The sequence below is a fragment of the Brassica napus genome, chromosome C6 (genome assembly GCF_020379485.1).
Source record: "Brassica napus cultivar Da-Ae chromosome C6, Da-Ae, whole genome shotgun sequence".
NCBI lineage: Eukaryota > Viridiplantae > Streptophyta > Magnoliopsida > Brassicales > Brassicaceae > Brassica > Brassica napus.
Window position 1 is genome coordinate 33675803 of NC_063449.1, and position 16317 is coordinate 33692119.

Here is a 16317-nt window from a genome sequence, read left to right on the forward strand (position 1 = left end):
AACCGTAGACAAAAGAAACTCCGAACTCACACGACTGAAATAGCAGTTTGACAAGACAGGTGAACATTTGGAGGGACTTAGATATTATTTTCATCTGCATTGAAGGCTTCCAGACAACCCAGAGCTTCCCAAGATCAGAAAACTAATAATTCTCCTCAGAAACCCAGCCAGGCAAGATATTATTAATCGTAGAGACCGCATTAAGCTGTTGTACATGAGTCTCAACGAGGCAACCAAAAAAAAGATTATACTTACGAATCCATTTCCGAAAGCTACGCTGCTTTACAGAATTATTTATTCCTCTTACATTCCAAGAAAAGAAATCCATAAAAAAAGGGGGGGGGGGGGGGGGGGTTAGAGGGTTTAAGAGCCTCTAGCCCTAGCTTTCAACTTCGCCCGCTTCTGATAGCTTTTGGAGAAGAACTCAATGAACTCATCACTGTCATCATCTGGATCATCCTCATCCCCTGAGAGAGATGTATCGGACGAGGAGGTAGAGCTAGATCGCTGTTTAGGTAGTTTACCATCAGCTGATAAGTCCACATATAGACTTCATTTGCTCAAATCATGGTGGGTAGAAACCGTGTGATCACTTTGCTCACTAGAGGAGCGGACAGCAGCTGAGTTCTTCTGAGGTCATGTGCCCTCATAGTTTGAAGCCACAGTTTCGAACGTCTCCACAGGTTTAGTTCCTTCCGCTTTCCGAGCTGTCTCTGGCTGACCCACAATTGGGAGCAGACTTTTTATAGGTGCCTTGCCCTTCTGTTTCCTGAGGTCAGGAGGAAGGTGGTTTGTTCTCGGGAAGGCAGCGGTAGTGTGCTTCACCGAGTTGCAAGTTTCACAGGTTCGGGGAGCAGATTTGCATCTTGAAATGGTGTGCCCAAATTTCTTGCAAGACTCATAGCGAGAGGGAAGCCATGGACAAGAAACAACTATTCTCCTTGTGTCACCTCCTTCAAACCGTGCTTACGAATTCCGGTAGAGGCTCACGAGGATCAATGACAGTATAGACTTTTGCAACCTCAATGTTAGTGAGGTTTTCCGTTGCCGGGTGTAAGCACACAGGATGCCCAACAAGCCCTGCAATCTCCTGAAGGGCGTCTTTGTTGAAGAACTGTAGAGGAACACCAGTGAGCTCAAGCCAGACAGGAACCATTTCCAACTCAGGTTTAATTTGCTGGATTCCCGGGAACCATTTGGCAACAAACATGGTTTGGCCATCAATTTGCCACAGGTTCTGGCTGAGGATACGGCGCCGAACGTTGGGGCAGGGTACACGGAAAAGGTAAGCATTTCCGTCCATCTTGTTGACTGTTATGTCCCATCTTTGACGACTCCAGATTCCATTCACGATAGCATGAACAGCTCCACGAGCAGGGGCTTCTTCATAGAACTGGCCCAGGATGAAACACTCCCAAGCTTTCTTGTTTTTCTCAACCACTGCATTTGGAATCGTTACACATTTCTCACCCGAATCTAGCGTGTAAGGAGTCTCCTTTGGAAAGAGCTTCACAGAAGCTTCTTTTACAGAGCCTTTCCAGAGGTCCGCCGGTGACTGTTGAGCCGCGATAGGAGGTGGAGCTTTGTCTATTGTGGTGGGTTTTCCAGTCTCCGGAGGAGCCAAAGAATGGGTTGCGGAACCAGGTACAATAGGATTTACTGTAGCTAGGGTTTTGGATTTGGGGGTTTCGGTGTCTATGGCCAGAATAGGGATAAAGACTTCCTGGGCAGGGATGGGGGTCTGAGTCGTCTGGGTGGGGGATCCAGCCAGAGCGGAGACAGAGGGTTTCTTTGATTTAGCGGCTGAGGATGAATCAGGCGCCGACGAGGGTTGCTTGCTAGAGGAGGGGTTGGTCGTTCCAGTGGGAAGACGACCGGAGGGTTGCTTTTTCGGGGGTTTCTTTTTTGCCATGAGGGCGGGTGGGAGCCACCGCCGAGATCGGCGACGGTGAAGGGAAAACAAAAGGCTTCGCATCTTGGGAGAGAAAAGAGTCAAGCGCGTGAGGCGCGTTTTCGAATCTTCCCAGACAAGGGTTCCAAACCAAAAGTCTCGATCCACCTTTTTTGTCTTTCAAGATGCATAGTAACAAACCATCGCAGTGATAAAGACTTGAGATACCTTGTGGGTTGGGAAAGTAAGTTTGCCTAGACGCTTTGTTGATGGGTTTTTGTTGACGACGATGATGTTTAGATAAACATTATGATCCATTATCATGATCATCCTAGACTCACCTGACTCCCTTGCTTCTTCCATGTTACTTTAACATTATGTTCCATCTTCTTTGCAAACCATCGATAAAATAAAGCGTTCCAAGCTTTGCACGTTGATCGTGCTGCTCTCACAGATTCTGAGGGAACCCTAGAGAAAATATCATCTATCAATTCGTCTGGAAGATCCAACATCGTCGTCATAGTTTTCGAGCTGGAACAAACCCTTCAAAACCCTATTTGCGTTTCCGTTCTTATATTAACCAAGGTGCATCATCGTTTATATAATTGAAGACACAAAAGACCCTAAATGAAGCTGGGCTAATAATACATGGGCCTGATAAGAACTCGCACTTCTAGTGCGGTGATAGACTGACTATGCACATGCCTCTAGGCTCTCTAGCTGTAAAACTTTTAAGTTCTTTTGAAAGAGGAACATGAACATCAAAGGACTACTCTTGTGAAATCAATTAAAATTTCACATTGGAAGTTTAGACAAATAATGTCTAGTATATAAGTAATGTCCAACTCAATAATTTCTAACATTTTATAGTATATAAGCCATATAATGAATTATTAATCGATGAGTTGGACATGTGTTTGAAAAGCCTAACAAGTGATATCATAACAAATCCGAGTTCTGATTACTGGTATAAGAGACATAAGAAGCTTGAGGAATTCATAGAGAAAGATCTGATACATATGTTCTTCGATGTCAAGTACAATCCATTTGTCTCCAAGGTTGAAAGAAAAATCAAAAGAAAACCTGACCGATTCATGGAGGTTCAAGATTTGGAGGCTTTAAGACTGTTTTTCCGTGCAATCACAAGACAAATTTAAACAATAGAAAATTCAACATTTTTACTAAGAATTCAGGCTGGACGTGTCTTGGTTTTTCTTGCTGCAGCTAGAAAGTATGTTCAGAAGGGGTGTTGAAGAATGGGTTGAAAACATATTCCAAGGACTCACAGATCTAGGGTTATATCAAATGGGATGCTCTTAGGAATGGGATATATGAGAGTTGTTTTCAACATCAATGGAGATAAGAGATCCAAGTAAGAATCTACATCAGATTTGAAAAGAGTCTTGGGTGAGGGTGTAGTATAAATAAACATGCTTTCGAAACTTAACAGAAGAAACATTGTTCGAGTCATGTCTTTGTGCGATGAAGTTGCTTAGATCTTTTTATTTACTTTGTCTTCATTTGGTGTCATGTTTTATACAAGAAAAGCGTTTAGTGTTTGTGTAAACCCCATTCGATTGATAGTGGAAGTTGCATGAGACGGATCCTACCCGAGACGTACCAGCTAAAGGTTTGAAATTCGGTGATAAAATTCTATATGTTAAAAAATTAAGCAATCAATCGATCAATCATTCCTAACAAATATATACAGAATTGTGTTTCGTATATTGATATAAGACTACTTACAATGGAAGATTTATCGACTGTAAATAAATATTAATAATTGTTGATAAGTTTTACAATGGTTTGTTCTAAAAGAAAAATACATGATGTTGCAATTTAGTGTTGAAACTTATCACAGCGTTGAAAAAACAACACGAGTCTTTTTTATATGACGTAACAAAGGTTTATTGGACCAAAATATTAAGTTTGTCTCTCGGATTTTAATTGCAACGCAAATAGATGAATGAAGACAGGTGTACGAAATTGATTGGATACTCATATTTTATAACTTTTTATCTCAATTATTTAACATCAATTATATCATAATAACTATAACTATAACTATATATATATATAAAAGTTTTATATCAAAATTCATCATTTTGATATTCTATAAATAGAGACGTGTTTCATTTCATTTAGACACAAAAACCCCATCTTTTTTACTATATTTTTGCTATTATCCCCCACTTGCAATTTTTTTAAAAAAAATTAATATATAAAATAAACTCGAAAATAAAAAGTATTTATAAATGTATTTATTTCTTAATTATTTGTTTTAATTTAAAACGATAATTTGTATTAATAATATGTAATCACAAAAAAAACATAAAATAAAATAAAGTATGACTAAAATTGGTGAGATAGGATGTTGTAATTTTTTTTAAACAAAATTATTTTAGAGAATAAAAATTAAATGAGTGTTGGATTGTGATGTGAAAATTAAAAAAATGATATATAAGATAGTGAAAATGATGTGGACTGAAAATAGATTGTTGTAAACATGTAACCAATATACATAATCTAACTGAAAATTTAGAGGAACACACACTTGTGTCAGTGTGTGTATATAACATACACTTGTGTCAGTGTGTGTGTATATAACATGCTTTTATATTATTATTATTATTGGATTGTCAACTGTTCTAATACACTTATATTGCCTCCACTTCCTTTTTTATGTTTGTGCCTTGTATGCACTTATAAATTGTGATAAATTCTCTCTTACAAGTTTTCTTGAAAATGAGATTGAATAAAATTTATTATAATAAGAAGAAATCTTGTTCAGACGATCGATCATATCCTTGTGCTTGATTCGCTTATTATCATATCTCAACATGTTCCCATCATATCAACGCTTCTCTGGATAGCTTTTGTGTGGCTTGTTTTGCACGAAACTTGGAACATAAGGGCACACAAGTGGCCAACACTTTTTGTCTGAAGACTCTCCAAGATCCAATTCTCTAAAGTATCCATCCTCTCCAAAGACTTTCACTGTGTCTAATTTTTCGTCTCCGTCTTTACCGAAAACCATTGCGAGTTTCTTCTCCTCTTCAACAAAGAAACCTCCATCTGTCCTGATCAAGCCAGTAAGTGGTCCCGAACTTGCTCCACGACACTTTTTGTTCATCAATCTTATCCGTGATCCATATATCTATCACAAATGTTTCCCTGGATTGAACTAGAACCGTAAGCTTCTCATCTCTCACACAAGACAGTCTCACAAGATGTTGAAACTGATAAGGAACCCGGAATGGTAAATCTTGATGCCCTCCAAATCCCACACTTGCGAAATCAAAACAGACCGTGCGACTGATCTGTCCCCATGAGTCTATAGCGCACCAGTAAGGGTTTCCCTTGAGAGAAACGCCACGGTCACAAAACTCATTTATACCCTTGAACGCATTATAACCTTGGTGCGTCCATGAACTAGAACCAAAATCGTAGGTTTCATACGATGGAGAGTCCAAGACTGTAAGAAGCGTAAACCTCAAGATTTTGTAACGACGAAAAGATTCCCCCTTCTTCTTACGCACCTTGTACCCGAAAGCGTACTTGTACTTGGCACGTACGTTAGCATGTCGTCCTTTTTCGATCCACCTTGTTTCCCCCAAACAAGGGTTCCAAACCACAAGTCTCTTGTCGTCTTTCAAGATGAATAGTAACAAACCATCACAGTGAAAGACTTCAGATATCTTGACTTGTTCGTGGGTTAGGCAAGTGAGTTTACCTAGACGCTTTGTTGATGCGTTTTCGTTGACAACTACGCTCGTTAGATAAACATTATGATCCATCATCACGATCATCCTAGACTCACTCCAAGCTTTGCATGTTGATCGTACTGCTGTTGTAGAGTCCAAGGGAACCCTAGAGAAAATCTCATCTAGCAAGTCATCGGGAAGATCCAACATCGTCGTCATAGTTTCCAAGTTGCAAACAAACCACTCAAAACCCTATTTAAGTTTCCTTTCTTATTCACCAAAGGTGCGTCGTTTATATAATTGAAGACACAAACAAACCCTAAAAGACGCTGGCCCAATAATTCATGGCCCAGTAACCTCTGCTAGGATTAATAATCACAAAATTGTTGAAAACACATAATTGTGTGTTTGTAGATCATCTCAATGGTAACTGAAAATCTGGAGGAACACACACACTCTTGTGTGTATATAACTATATATTATCGTCAAAGAAGAAACACTTTTTTTTGGACTTGGTCTCCTTGTCATCATACGGTTTGCCACGTGTGAGACAGTGATCAGATGCATACAGAAAATGAAAACCGGAGATTAAGCTGGTTTAGCTGAGAATGGTGATGCGAATGTTAGGTCTGAGAGAGCTTACCCACTTTGACTCTTTCCATGCATTTTCTCCTGCTGCCTTTTTTTCTGCTTCCTCTGTTTTTATTTTGTTCTTCCCTTCGCTAGCTCCTCATAACTTTTGTTATTCTATTACTTGAAAATAACAAAAAGAATAACAAACACAACCTGAACTCTTGGGTGTTAAACCATTAGTTTCACTCAACTTGATTTTTATGCAATATAATACTAACAAAGAGAAACCTACTTGGTGTGTGTGTTTTTCCATTGGTAGGATCCTAAAATTTTATTGATTACATGCATTGTCAAAAAGACATTTTTTTTTGACAACACCCCTGTTCTTTTTTGACGCAACCGCAGCGTTCGGCGTTAAAAAAATAATAAAGGAAACAGTTTTTTTACGGCATTCTTAGGAGTAGACGTTTGGGTACCCGTTTGAGTTCGGATCGGGTATTTCAGATATTCGGGTATTTCGATATTGGAGTATAAAACCCGTTCAGATATTTTCTAACTTCGGATCGGGTTCGGATATTTTCACTTCGGGCTCGAGTAATTTCAGATATATCCGAACTGGAGACATAAAAAAAAATGAAATGAATGTTCTGTTATGTCTTCAAATCATTCCTAATAATATAAATAGTCTAAAAACATATGAAATGAGAACAAAACAACAGTAATCCGTCCAAAAACATAGTGAAAACATCAACAAAGTTCATAGATTAAACAAACAAACCGAAACAAGCTAAAAGAGTTTCTACTTCCAAACATAGCTAATAAATTAAATGATTAATATATTTGAATACAAATTTTAAAACTAAAAAACACTAATTTGGTTATTGTTTTGAAATTTTGGATACAATTTTTGTTAATGCACAAAACAAGAAGCTTGAAAAGTTTTTCAAGTTGAGTGACAATCCATAATTATATGTATATTATCTGATCTTAAGCTATGTGTAGCATTAATATAAATATTTTGAATAAAATGAGAGAAGTAAACTAAAAATATAAGGTTAATTATACATATGTTCGGTTATCTTTGGATATCCATTCGGGTTCGGATATTACCCGTTTGGGTTCGGATATCCAAACTCTCCCAACTCAATACTTGTTCGGGTATTTTGCTACTTCGGTTCGGATTTCGGTTCGGGTTTTTCGGATCGGTTCGGGTGCGGCTTCGGATATCGGGTAAAATGCCCAGGCCTAGGCATCCTTATTTAATTGATATCGCTGCGTTTTGTAAAAAATAACCGCATTTTCTGACGCTGGATTTTACAACATCACAACTCTCCGTCAATTTTAAGTCGCCATGCTGTTAACGTTTTATTCTATAAACAGTGAAAGGAAAGATTCATTCAAGATGAAGTGTATTTTTTAAGACGTCGAACGCTAGCGTCTACAAAAAAAACAAGGCTAACAAAACCTTTTCTATCCTACCAGTTCAGAAAGCCAAATGGGAGATAGTGAATCAACATAGTGAAAGAGAGCTTCTTGCACCACATTATTAATAGTAACAATTTAATGATTTCGAGGGGTCTAGTTTCGAATGAAATTATTACGTTATTAATAGTCAGCTGCTACCAGCACCGGACCACTTCAAATTTCTTTTTTGGTTCTCTATGAACAACTGAAGTGTGTGTCAGTGTATGTACGTCACACCTAATGTATAGTTGTATTTCTGAATATATCTATGAATATATAAGTTAAAACAGTTGCGTATCTATGCCATATCACTATCCCCTCCCTGCAACACTTCGCTGCCACAATACGACGAGTAACACAAAAGTAAAATATTGGTATCCAAGTGTCCTTTCTTCGATTAAACCGATGTCACCAAATCTGCCTGTAAGTAAGTATATGCATACGATTATGAATCTACATTATTGCTAATTGCTATGCTTTATAAAATGGTTTATGAATGATTTGGAATCTCGCTGCAAAAACTAGTGATTGACCAATGGGTTATTAGTGTTTTATATCAAGGACTGGAGTCTTTGAAAACATAAGATTAATGAAACTAAATTTTCTTCCAGGTCTTCTTTATAGTACTCTCTCTCTCTTTCAATTTATTTGGTGTTTAATGATTTTTTTTTTTCGAAATAATTGATGCTTTCACTATTCTACATAAAATTTACTTTACCAATTACAAAATGCTATTTTTATTGATTAAGCTAGTTTTATGTAATACTACTTTTATGTAACGGAAATAAATTACATAAAATTTTATATTTTCTTGCAAAAATATTTAACATCGACTAAAATGAAACAAATGAAGTATGTGATTTTGCCTGTTAAAATTTTTTTATCGTAGTAATACAATTAAAACTGTTTATAATAAATTTCTAAGAGACGAAAATTGTCTACAATTTTTTGTTTTCAATTGCTGATATGATAGTAAAATAAAAATATATATTTCAAATTAACATAACAAAGCGAACAAAAATTATTTTACTACATTTTCATTGTTATAATTTACTTGTTCTAGAAATCAGAATCGAGTGTAATTTAAAAGTGTAAACTACTTTACAAATAAATTACTGTATTAACTTCCAACAACAAAAACACACACAGTAAAGTTGCATAGCATTAATTTAAATAAAAAATTACTCTCTCTATTCTGAAATATAAGATGTTTAGAAGAATTTTTATGTTCAAATATATAAAATGTTCTCATCTTTCTAGTTAACTTTAAGTTTATCAAAAACTGTGTGGTCAACCAAATTTAATAGTTCTATTTTGTAATTGGTTGAGTAGTTTTTAGTTTATAATTTTAATGATACTTTTTAGATAAAAAATAATTTTCTTAATAAGCGTATACTACCTAAAACATTTTATATTTAGGAACAGACGGAGTATAATATATTTGCTTCAGATTCAGAATTAAAAATAAACTAATAAAAATTTATTGGGACAATTTGCTGAATATTCGAACACTAAAATGAAGAATATAGTCATTCTACAGTAAAAACCCATCGATGTGACAAGTTCACCTAAAATTGTCCGTAATAGCTTCCGAAGCGCGTGTGCGTGCAAATGACTCCAATGCACATGCTATACTACTATATAAAATGTAATATAGTCTCAAAAGACAACCCTTAAACCCTAAACCCAAACCGTATACCCTAAACCCAAACCCTAAACTCAAATTATTAACCCAAACCGTAAACCATAACGGAGCTACCTAAACCCTAAACCAAAACTCTAAACCATAAATCCAAACCCTAAACATAAATTCTTAACCCAAACCATAGACCCAAACAGAGCTACCTAAACCCTAAACCCCCCTAAACCCAAATTCTAAACCCTAAACCCAAACCGTAAACCCTTAACCTAAACCCTAAACCCAAATTGTAAAACCAAACCATCGTCCATAACGGAGCTACCTAAACCCTAACCTTGAAGATCTAAACCCTAAACCCAAACCGTAGACCCTAAACCCAAACCCTAAACCCAAAACCCCGTAAACCCAAACTCTAAACCCTTAACCCAAACCCTAAACTCAAATTGTAAAACCAAATCATCGCTCATAACGGAGCTACCTAAACCCTAACCTTGAAGGTCTAAGATATACTATATTTCATTTAGAATAGTAGGACAACTGACGATAGTTACTATATTGATGAATGGGGAAAGGAGAAAAATGGAGAGGTGAGGAGCAGGAGGAGAAGAGGAGGGAGGAGGAAAGATAGAAATATGGAGGAAAGGAAGGAAGAATGGAGAGAGAGAGAGACAGAGAGAGATCGGGGAAGGGAGGGGAGGAGAGAAAGAGTAGGAGGGAGTGTAAGAGTGAAAACGACATAGGAGAAAACTATATTATTTTGATGAATAGATTAGTATACTATAATGTAATGTTTATTCAAATATTGTATGAAAGCTATATAAACTATCAATACAAACATGTATGTGAATCTCCATTAACTTAGAGCATTCATTCAACACAATAGCAAAATAATACCATTTATAAAGCATGAAATTTCAAAACGCAAATACACATTACCATTCAATGTATAAATTAGGTGAAAGCTATATATTAGTGACAATGCTGAAGGATAAGACAACAGAGCTGATGGAGTAGTGAAGGAGAAGAATCATAAGGCGAAGGAGATACACTTTTCCGAAGAGGAGGAGAAGAATTGTAACATACTATACTGTAATTATACAATAAAATAGAGTACATTGCACAACATTATTGTTCATCTTCCCCAATTCAATCTATCGTCTGTTTTCACTATCTCCAACCCAACAAACCAGACACCTGACATATATAATCACCCACAGATATAAGACGAGATCAGTTTGAAACTTAGACTATATCCCCAGATGCTATGAAATCAAATCAAACTTACCTTGATTTGTTGGCTTTGAAAACTCAATTGTGCCGCCGTAAAATTGAAAAAAACCACTGAAACCCTAACTCTCAATATCCTAGTTATGCCGCACGACCGAAACCACGCACCCTCTTCAAATCTCCCTTCTTTGTTGTATGCAAGAGTTTGTAAAGTAGAAACAATTTTTCAATTTGCAATATAATGACACTCGTTGATGTCTACGGCACTTTACGCAACAATATATAACATATGGTAGCCAGTTAAGGGTACGAAGTTAATTTTTACTTTTCTCATGTATACAGACTCCAATTCCCCAAATTTACTCTGGTCATCGAACATCGATACGTTTGTATGTATGTACGTCTTATCTCTCTCTCTGGCTATCTCTGTGTGTTTTGTTGTTAATAACAGGAGGTTTTGTTTTGTTTTCTTTGACGTCTCCACGCACGATTTTAAGCCTCCATTACGCTCTGCACGCCTCCTGAAAGAGAGAGAGAGAGAGATCGAATCATCTTAATTAAACCTCTCTCGTGAATCCGCTAGATTCTCTCTTCACCGTTTTCTCGCCTCTCCTCTCCTCTCCATTTTGTTTTCTTCTTCTTCGTCTTCTTCTTCTTGCCATTGCCATGGTGGGTGCTGCTGCGTCTTCCTGTTACGCATCTCCCTTATGCACCTTCTTCGTTGCTGCTTGCATGTCCCTCTCTCACGGCGGCGGTGATACCCGTCAAGCCTTTGGGCGGAGCCGTCGAAGGAGACAACAGCTCGGCAAATGCTCTGGATCCGGTAGCATTCTCGTGTCTTCTTGTTTGGAGTTTAAGCCTTGCAGTCACTACAACAAGAACAACAAAGGCAATGCCTTTCCTCTCCTCGGATCGAATAGCCTTTCTCTGAATCGAAAGCAGAGGAAACTGAATCGAGCAACTTCTTCTTCTTCCGGTATAAACATTCTTCTCCCAAAATCTCAAGTCTTGGTTTCTGGGTATCGTTTGCAAGCTGACAAGCTTTGTTTTTTGTGTATAAAGTTTCTCCTTTTATGTTTCATTACACAAGTCTTAGTACTATGTTGTTATAGTCAATGGGCAAAGTGTGAAGTTGGATTCTTTTCTTTTATTTTTATTCTGATTCAATGTGTTTATTTGAAAAAGCACATCTTTTGTGAGTCCTAATAAAGAGTTTGGAGACCTGAACAAATGGCAGTGAAATTATATATATTATAATTTGAAGTTGCCATTGGAGATGTGGTTACTGGATAGTAGTAGCTAGTTTAAGTTAATTTATCATCTACTATTAATGATCTTTTGTGGTTGTTTTAGGTGGAGCCATGGCTGTTGCAATGGGTATGGAAAAGGAAGGCACTGTTGACAAGAAACCCCCTATGGAGCAGCGTCGTGTTGTAGTGACAGGAATGGGAGTTGAAACATCATTAGGTCATGACCCAAACACCTTTTATGAGAATTTGCTACAAGGCAACAGTGGTATTAGCCAGATTGAGAATTTTGATTGTTCTGAGTTTCCTACGGTAATAAGCAAATATTATATATCACGAGTTTCTCCTTTTGATTTTGTAGTTTACTTGAATATCTTTCCTTGTTTTTGTTTTTACCTTTGATAAGAGAATAGCGGGAGAGATCAAATCATTCTCAACTGAAGGATGGGTTGCTCCAAAACTCTCTAAAAGGATGGACAAGTTCATGCTCTATCTTCTCACTGCTGGTAAGAAAGCTTTGGCTGATGGTGGGGTAACTGATGAAGTAATGGCAGAGTTTAACAAAGCCAAATGTGGAGTTTTGATTGGCTCTGCAATGGGTGGCATGAAGGTACTTTCTTGATTTTTTTCCCTTCATATGAATACTGAAGTCAGATATTGAATCTCTAACAATCTGATATTGATACAGGTGTTTAACGATGCTATTGAAGCGCTGAAGATCTCTTACAAGAAGATGAATCCTTTCTGTGTACCTTTCGCAACAACAAACATGGGTTCTGCTATGCTTGCTATGGATCTGGTCTGATTAGATTTTGTATGTTTTATGTAAATATTATATGGATCCACCACCAGCAGTTTAGCACTGACCTTTCTTTTTGTGGTTATGTATTACTATTAGGGATGGATGGGGCCTAACTATTCTATTTCAACTGCTTGTGCAACAAGCAACTTTTGCATTCTGAATTCAGCAAACCACATTATCAGAGGTGAAGCTGTAAGAATCCTCCACCCAATTTGAAATTCAACGGTTTGGTAGATTTCTTCTTGGTTCTACTTTTACTGGACTTTCCACTAAATCTTTCAGGATGTAATGCTCTGTGGTGGCTCAGACGCAGTTATCATTCCAATAGGTGCATATTCGTTGTCCTGTAGTATATTGTTCTCTCTGTTCTTGAACTCTAAGCTACATGTTTCTCAGTCATATGTGTACCTATATATGCAGGGTTGGGAGGTTTTGTTGCGTGCAGGGCTCTTTCACAAAGGAATAATGATCCCACAAAAGCTTCACGCCCTTGGGATAGCGTGAGCTTCAACCATTTCTTGTCATCTCTTCTTTCAAGTCTTGATCACCAATGTGGATGTTAGAAAGAATTTTAATGTGAGAAAACATGTGTAGTGTTTGGATAAATCTTCTAATTTGGTAAACTTGGTCTTGATTGCATAACAGAACCGAGATGGTTTTGTGATGGGAGAAGGAGCTGGAGTTCTGCTTTTGGAAGAACTTGAGCATGCTAAGGTATATAGTATAGCTCATTGGTTCTTGTTCTCCTCCCTTGTTTCCCATGTGCTCTTTAATCACAAATGAAACTTCGCATCCAAGCTTTATTATTCATTCTTGCTATGGAAAAAAAGTTGTAAGAAATGTATTCTTACTTTTTTTGCAGAAAAGAGGAGCAACAATCTACGCAGAGTTCCTTGGTGGGAGTTTCACATGTGATGCCTACCACATGACTGAGCCTCGCCCTGATGGTACTTCCTCAGTTTCTAATCAACTGTTAGTTTTTAAATCTCGTTTGTGTACTAGAGTTATCGTCATTGTCCCATGTCTTATTATATCCACAGGGGCTGGTGTCATTCTCTGTATCGAGAGGGCATTAGCTGATGCTGGAATTTCCAAGGAGCAGATAAACTACATAAACGCACATGCAACCTCAACTCCAGCTGGGGACCTTAAAGAGTACCAAGCCCTTGCTCACTGTTTTGGCCAAAACCCTGAGGTAGCTAGCTTTCTCTTCTCCAGACCTCCTCAAGTTCAGTTTTGTATGCTTTCCTTACTTGGTCTCACAACTATGTTGGCAGCTAAAAGTAAATTCTACAAAATCTATGATCGGACACTTGCTGGGAGCTGCTGGGGCCGTAGAAGCTGTCGCAACCATTCAGGTAACTCATTTAATATCAGACAACCGATCAATGTATCCTCAAGGAATGAAATAGGGTGAAATCTTTGCCTGTTTTCATGCTAAATTTGTTTTGTTGTCTACAGGCAATAAGGACAGGATGGGTTCATCCAAATATCAACCTCGAGAATCCAGACAATGGAGTGGTATGTTAAGTTATTCTTTGGCTTTTTGTTATTACAAGATGATTAAACTACACAAAGACCATTTAGTGTGTCCTTGAGAAAAATGTGGGCGGGAGAGTTAATAATGATACTACCTAATGTGATGAAACTGGAGCAGGATACAAGTTTGCTGGTGGGTCCTAAGAAGGAGAGATTGAGCATTAAAGCAGCCTTGTCAAATTCATTTGGGTTTGGTGGCCATAACTCCAGCATCATTTTTGCTCCTTACAAGTGAAAAAAGCAAAAGTCGTTTTCTTGTATAACTTGCTGTAAGGTAACATTAAACATCCATTATTCTCTGATGCAATCATCATTGTACAGTGATGAAGCTGAGTTTTTAGAAGCATGTAATTATTCTGTGCAGTGTTTTACAAGAGCTCTCCCTCATGTTATGTTGTGGTGGGAATCAACACAGCCAAGAGCTAAGCTAAGTTTCTTAGGATCAAGATTTGATGTGCTAGAGAACTTGGATAGGAGGAGCAAACGTAGGAGAGTTTGGATTTGCCATCAAAAAATTGTTCATTATGATATGTTTTTAATGTGTTTCAGACTCAAATTCTCAGAACAAGGTTAAAACTTTTACGTGTTGTCCTAACCAATTACGTACTTGGTGAGATTAGCAATATATCTTTAGTTCATGTCGTAAATGCAATGTTTTTGTTCATTGAAAGATCGGTCGCTTCCGATCAAATGCATAGAGTTAAATACTTAATAGTTTATACAACAAGCCAGGCTATAACAGTGACTTCAACAGATCCGGTTTTATGTAGTTGGTCGCTTAAAACATTTTACCTATAAACCATTACATTAAAAAAATTAAAGCTGATACTTTATGAACTTTAAACTATGATCAACCCCTTTTGACATATACTAGACTTAATTAAACTGAGGTTTTGTGTTAAGTGAGTCAATTTTACGTATGCAGGTTGATATCTTTGTTTTAAAAACATTTTATTAAATAGTACATTATTCTTCTCCTTTTTCTCATGTGTTTAGTGGTTGAGGGACAGATTAGGTTAAAACCTCTAACCAAAGGACTATAAGCTGGGTTAAAACTGGGTCTGAGACGGATTGGGTATCCGGGCAATTTTAAGGTATCCGGATTCGGAGCCTTATCCGGCAGATCCATAATTTTACTATCATTATCCGGATCCAGAGTTCTCGGATATCCGGGTGTCGGATATCCTTCTAAAAATTGTAATATCCGGCGGATATCCGGATCCGGATTTGGATCCTTAAATAAATAAAAAATAATATTAATATATATAAAATATTAACAATAATTTAAAAATAAAAATATATATAATGTCTTTAATTATTTATATGTATAGTATCACAAAATTTACATAAAACTTATATATACTATTATAAAAATGAAAATATATTAAATAAAATTAATTTATATATATATATATATATTACTATTTTTGAAATATTTATTAATAAAACTTACGGATCCGGATATCCGGACTTAAAAATTCAAATATCCGGATCCGGATCCGGCTTTGACGGATCCAACATTTTACTATCCAGATCCGGATTCGACCCCTCCGGATATCCGAATTTTCGGATCGGAATTCGGATCAAATCTCGGATCGAATCCGGATCTCGGATAAAAGTCTCAGGCCTAGTTAAAACCCCCAATCAACGGACTATAAACTCAGAGTATTTCCAACACATTTTTATATTAACTTTATAATAATAATTAGAGGTAAGTCTATTCCAATTCACGTATGTTTTTTTCTAAATATAATTGTTTAATTTTTAAAAGAACAATTTTCTATTTTTTACTCTAAATATAAATATAAATATATTGGATTAGATATTATCTCAATTATAAAATCATTTTATTTTGAAAGAAAAAAAATCAAAATACATCGATTTAGGGCATGTTTGAAACGCAAAATGCACTTGCAGGAATATGTGGATGTGGTTGTTTGTGGTTTATAGCGTTATTAAAAAATTTATACGACTGGTACAATGGTTAGAAATTGATACATTTGCAGGATATTTGTGATTTGTTGATTATCAGATACTGCAATGGTTTAATAATAAATTCTCAATATTAACTCATTTTAACATTATAAAAATATCAAAGACATACTATTATGATAAATATAATATAATTAATAACAATATTATGTTTATTTATGTATTTTTAATTTAAATGAAAGTTATACTTTCAATATAATTTATTTTGAAGATTTTTATTAGAACTTTTAAAAGAATAT

The 16317-nt window shown here is 36.5% G+C and overlaps 3 protein-coding genes across 5 annotated transcripts; 1 reads left to right on the plus strand and 2 right to left on the minus strand.

Annotated features, from left to right (window-relative positions):
- Positions 1-363: 363 nt before the first annotated feature.
- Positions 364-1912, minus strand: LOC106383619. The gene is made up of 2 exons (XM_013823698.1): positions 971-1912; positions 364-507 (listed from the first exon to the last, which is right to left on the minus strand). The coding sequence occupies exons 1-2, from the start codon at positions 1910-1912 to the stop codon at positions 364-366; spliced, it is 1086 nt and encodes a 361-aa protein (XP_013679152.1).
- Positions 1913-4947: 3035 nt separating this feature from the next.
- Positions 4948-5814, minus strand: LOC106383617 (putative F-box protein At3g22421). Its single transcript, XM_013823697.1, has one exon. The coding sequence runs from the start codon at positions 5812-5814 to the stop codon at positions 4948-4950; it is 867 nt and encodes a 288-aa protein (XP_013679151.1).
- Positions 5815-10872: 5058 nt separating this feature from the next.
- Positions 10873-14733, plus strand: LOC106387251 (3-oxoacyl-[acyl-carrier-protein] synthase II, chloroplastic). Of its 3 annotated transcripts, XM_048760008.1 has the most exons (15): positions 10873-10891; positions 10996-11474; positions 11852-12057; positions 12152-12355; positions 12434-12544; positions 12644-12739; positions 12830-12875; positions 12968-13047; positions 13193-13261; positions 13410-13494; positions 13588-13742; positions 13825-13905; positions 14009-14068; positions 14205-14360; positions 14451-14733. In XM_048760008.1, exons 2-14 carry the CDS (start codon positions 11165-11167, stop codon positions 14319-14321), a joined length of 1620 nt encoding a protein of 539 aa, XP_048615965.1. In that variant the 5' UTR covers positions 10873-10891; positions 10996-11164; the 3' UTR covers positions 14322-14360; positions 14451-14733. The 3 variants fall into 3 exon arrangements, with proteins under 3 accessions (XP_048615965.1, XP_022556216.1, XP_048615964.1); XM_022700495.2 differs by lacking the exon at positions 10873-10891 and having other exon boundaries at positions 10917-11474; XM_048760007.1 differs by lacking the exon at positions 10873-10891 and having other exon boundaries at positions 10917-11474; positions 14205-14355.
- The last annotated feature ends 1584 nt before the right edge of the window (positions 14734-16317 follow it).

Bases quoted from the DNA above. Each gene is read 5' to 3' on its own strand.
- LOC106383619 (XM_013823698.1), bottom strand. From the start codon at position 1,912: ATGGCAAAAAAGAAACCCCCGAAAAAGCAACCCTCCGGTCGTCTTCCC. The intron at 508-970 runs GTAAGCACGGTT...CTACCTAAACAG, and splicing joins GTGAGCCTCTACCGGAATTC to CGATCTAGCTCTACCTCCTC.
- LOC106383617 (XM_013823697.1), bottom strand. From the start codon at position 5,814: ATGACGACGATGTTGGATCTTCCCGATGACTTGCTAGATGAGATTTTC.
- LOC106387251 (XM_048760008.1), top strand. From the start codon at position 11,165: ATGGTGGGTGCTGCTGCGTCTTCCTGTTACGCATCTCCCTTATGCACC. The intron at 13,743-13,824 runs GTAGCTAGCTTT...CTATGTTGGCAG, and splicing joins GTTTTGGCCAAAACCCTGAG to CTAAAAGTAAATTCTACAAA. The intron at 13,906-14,008 runs GTAACTCATTTA...TGTTGTCTACAG, and splicing joins AAGCTGTCGCAACCATTCAG to GCAATAAGGACAGGATGGGT.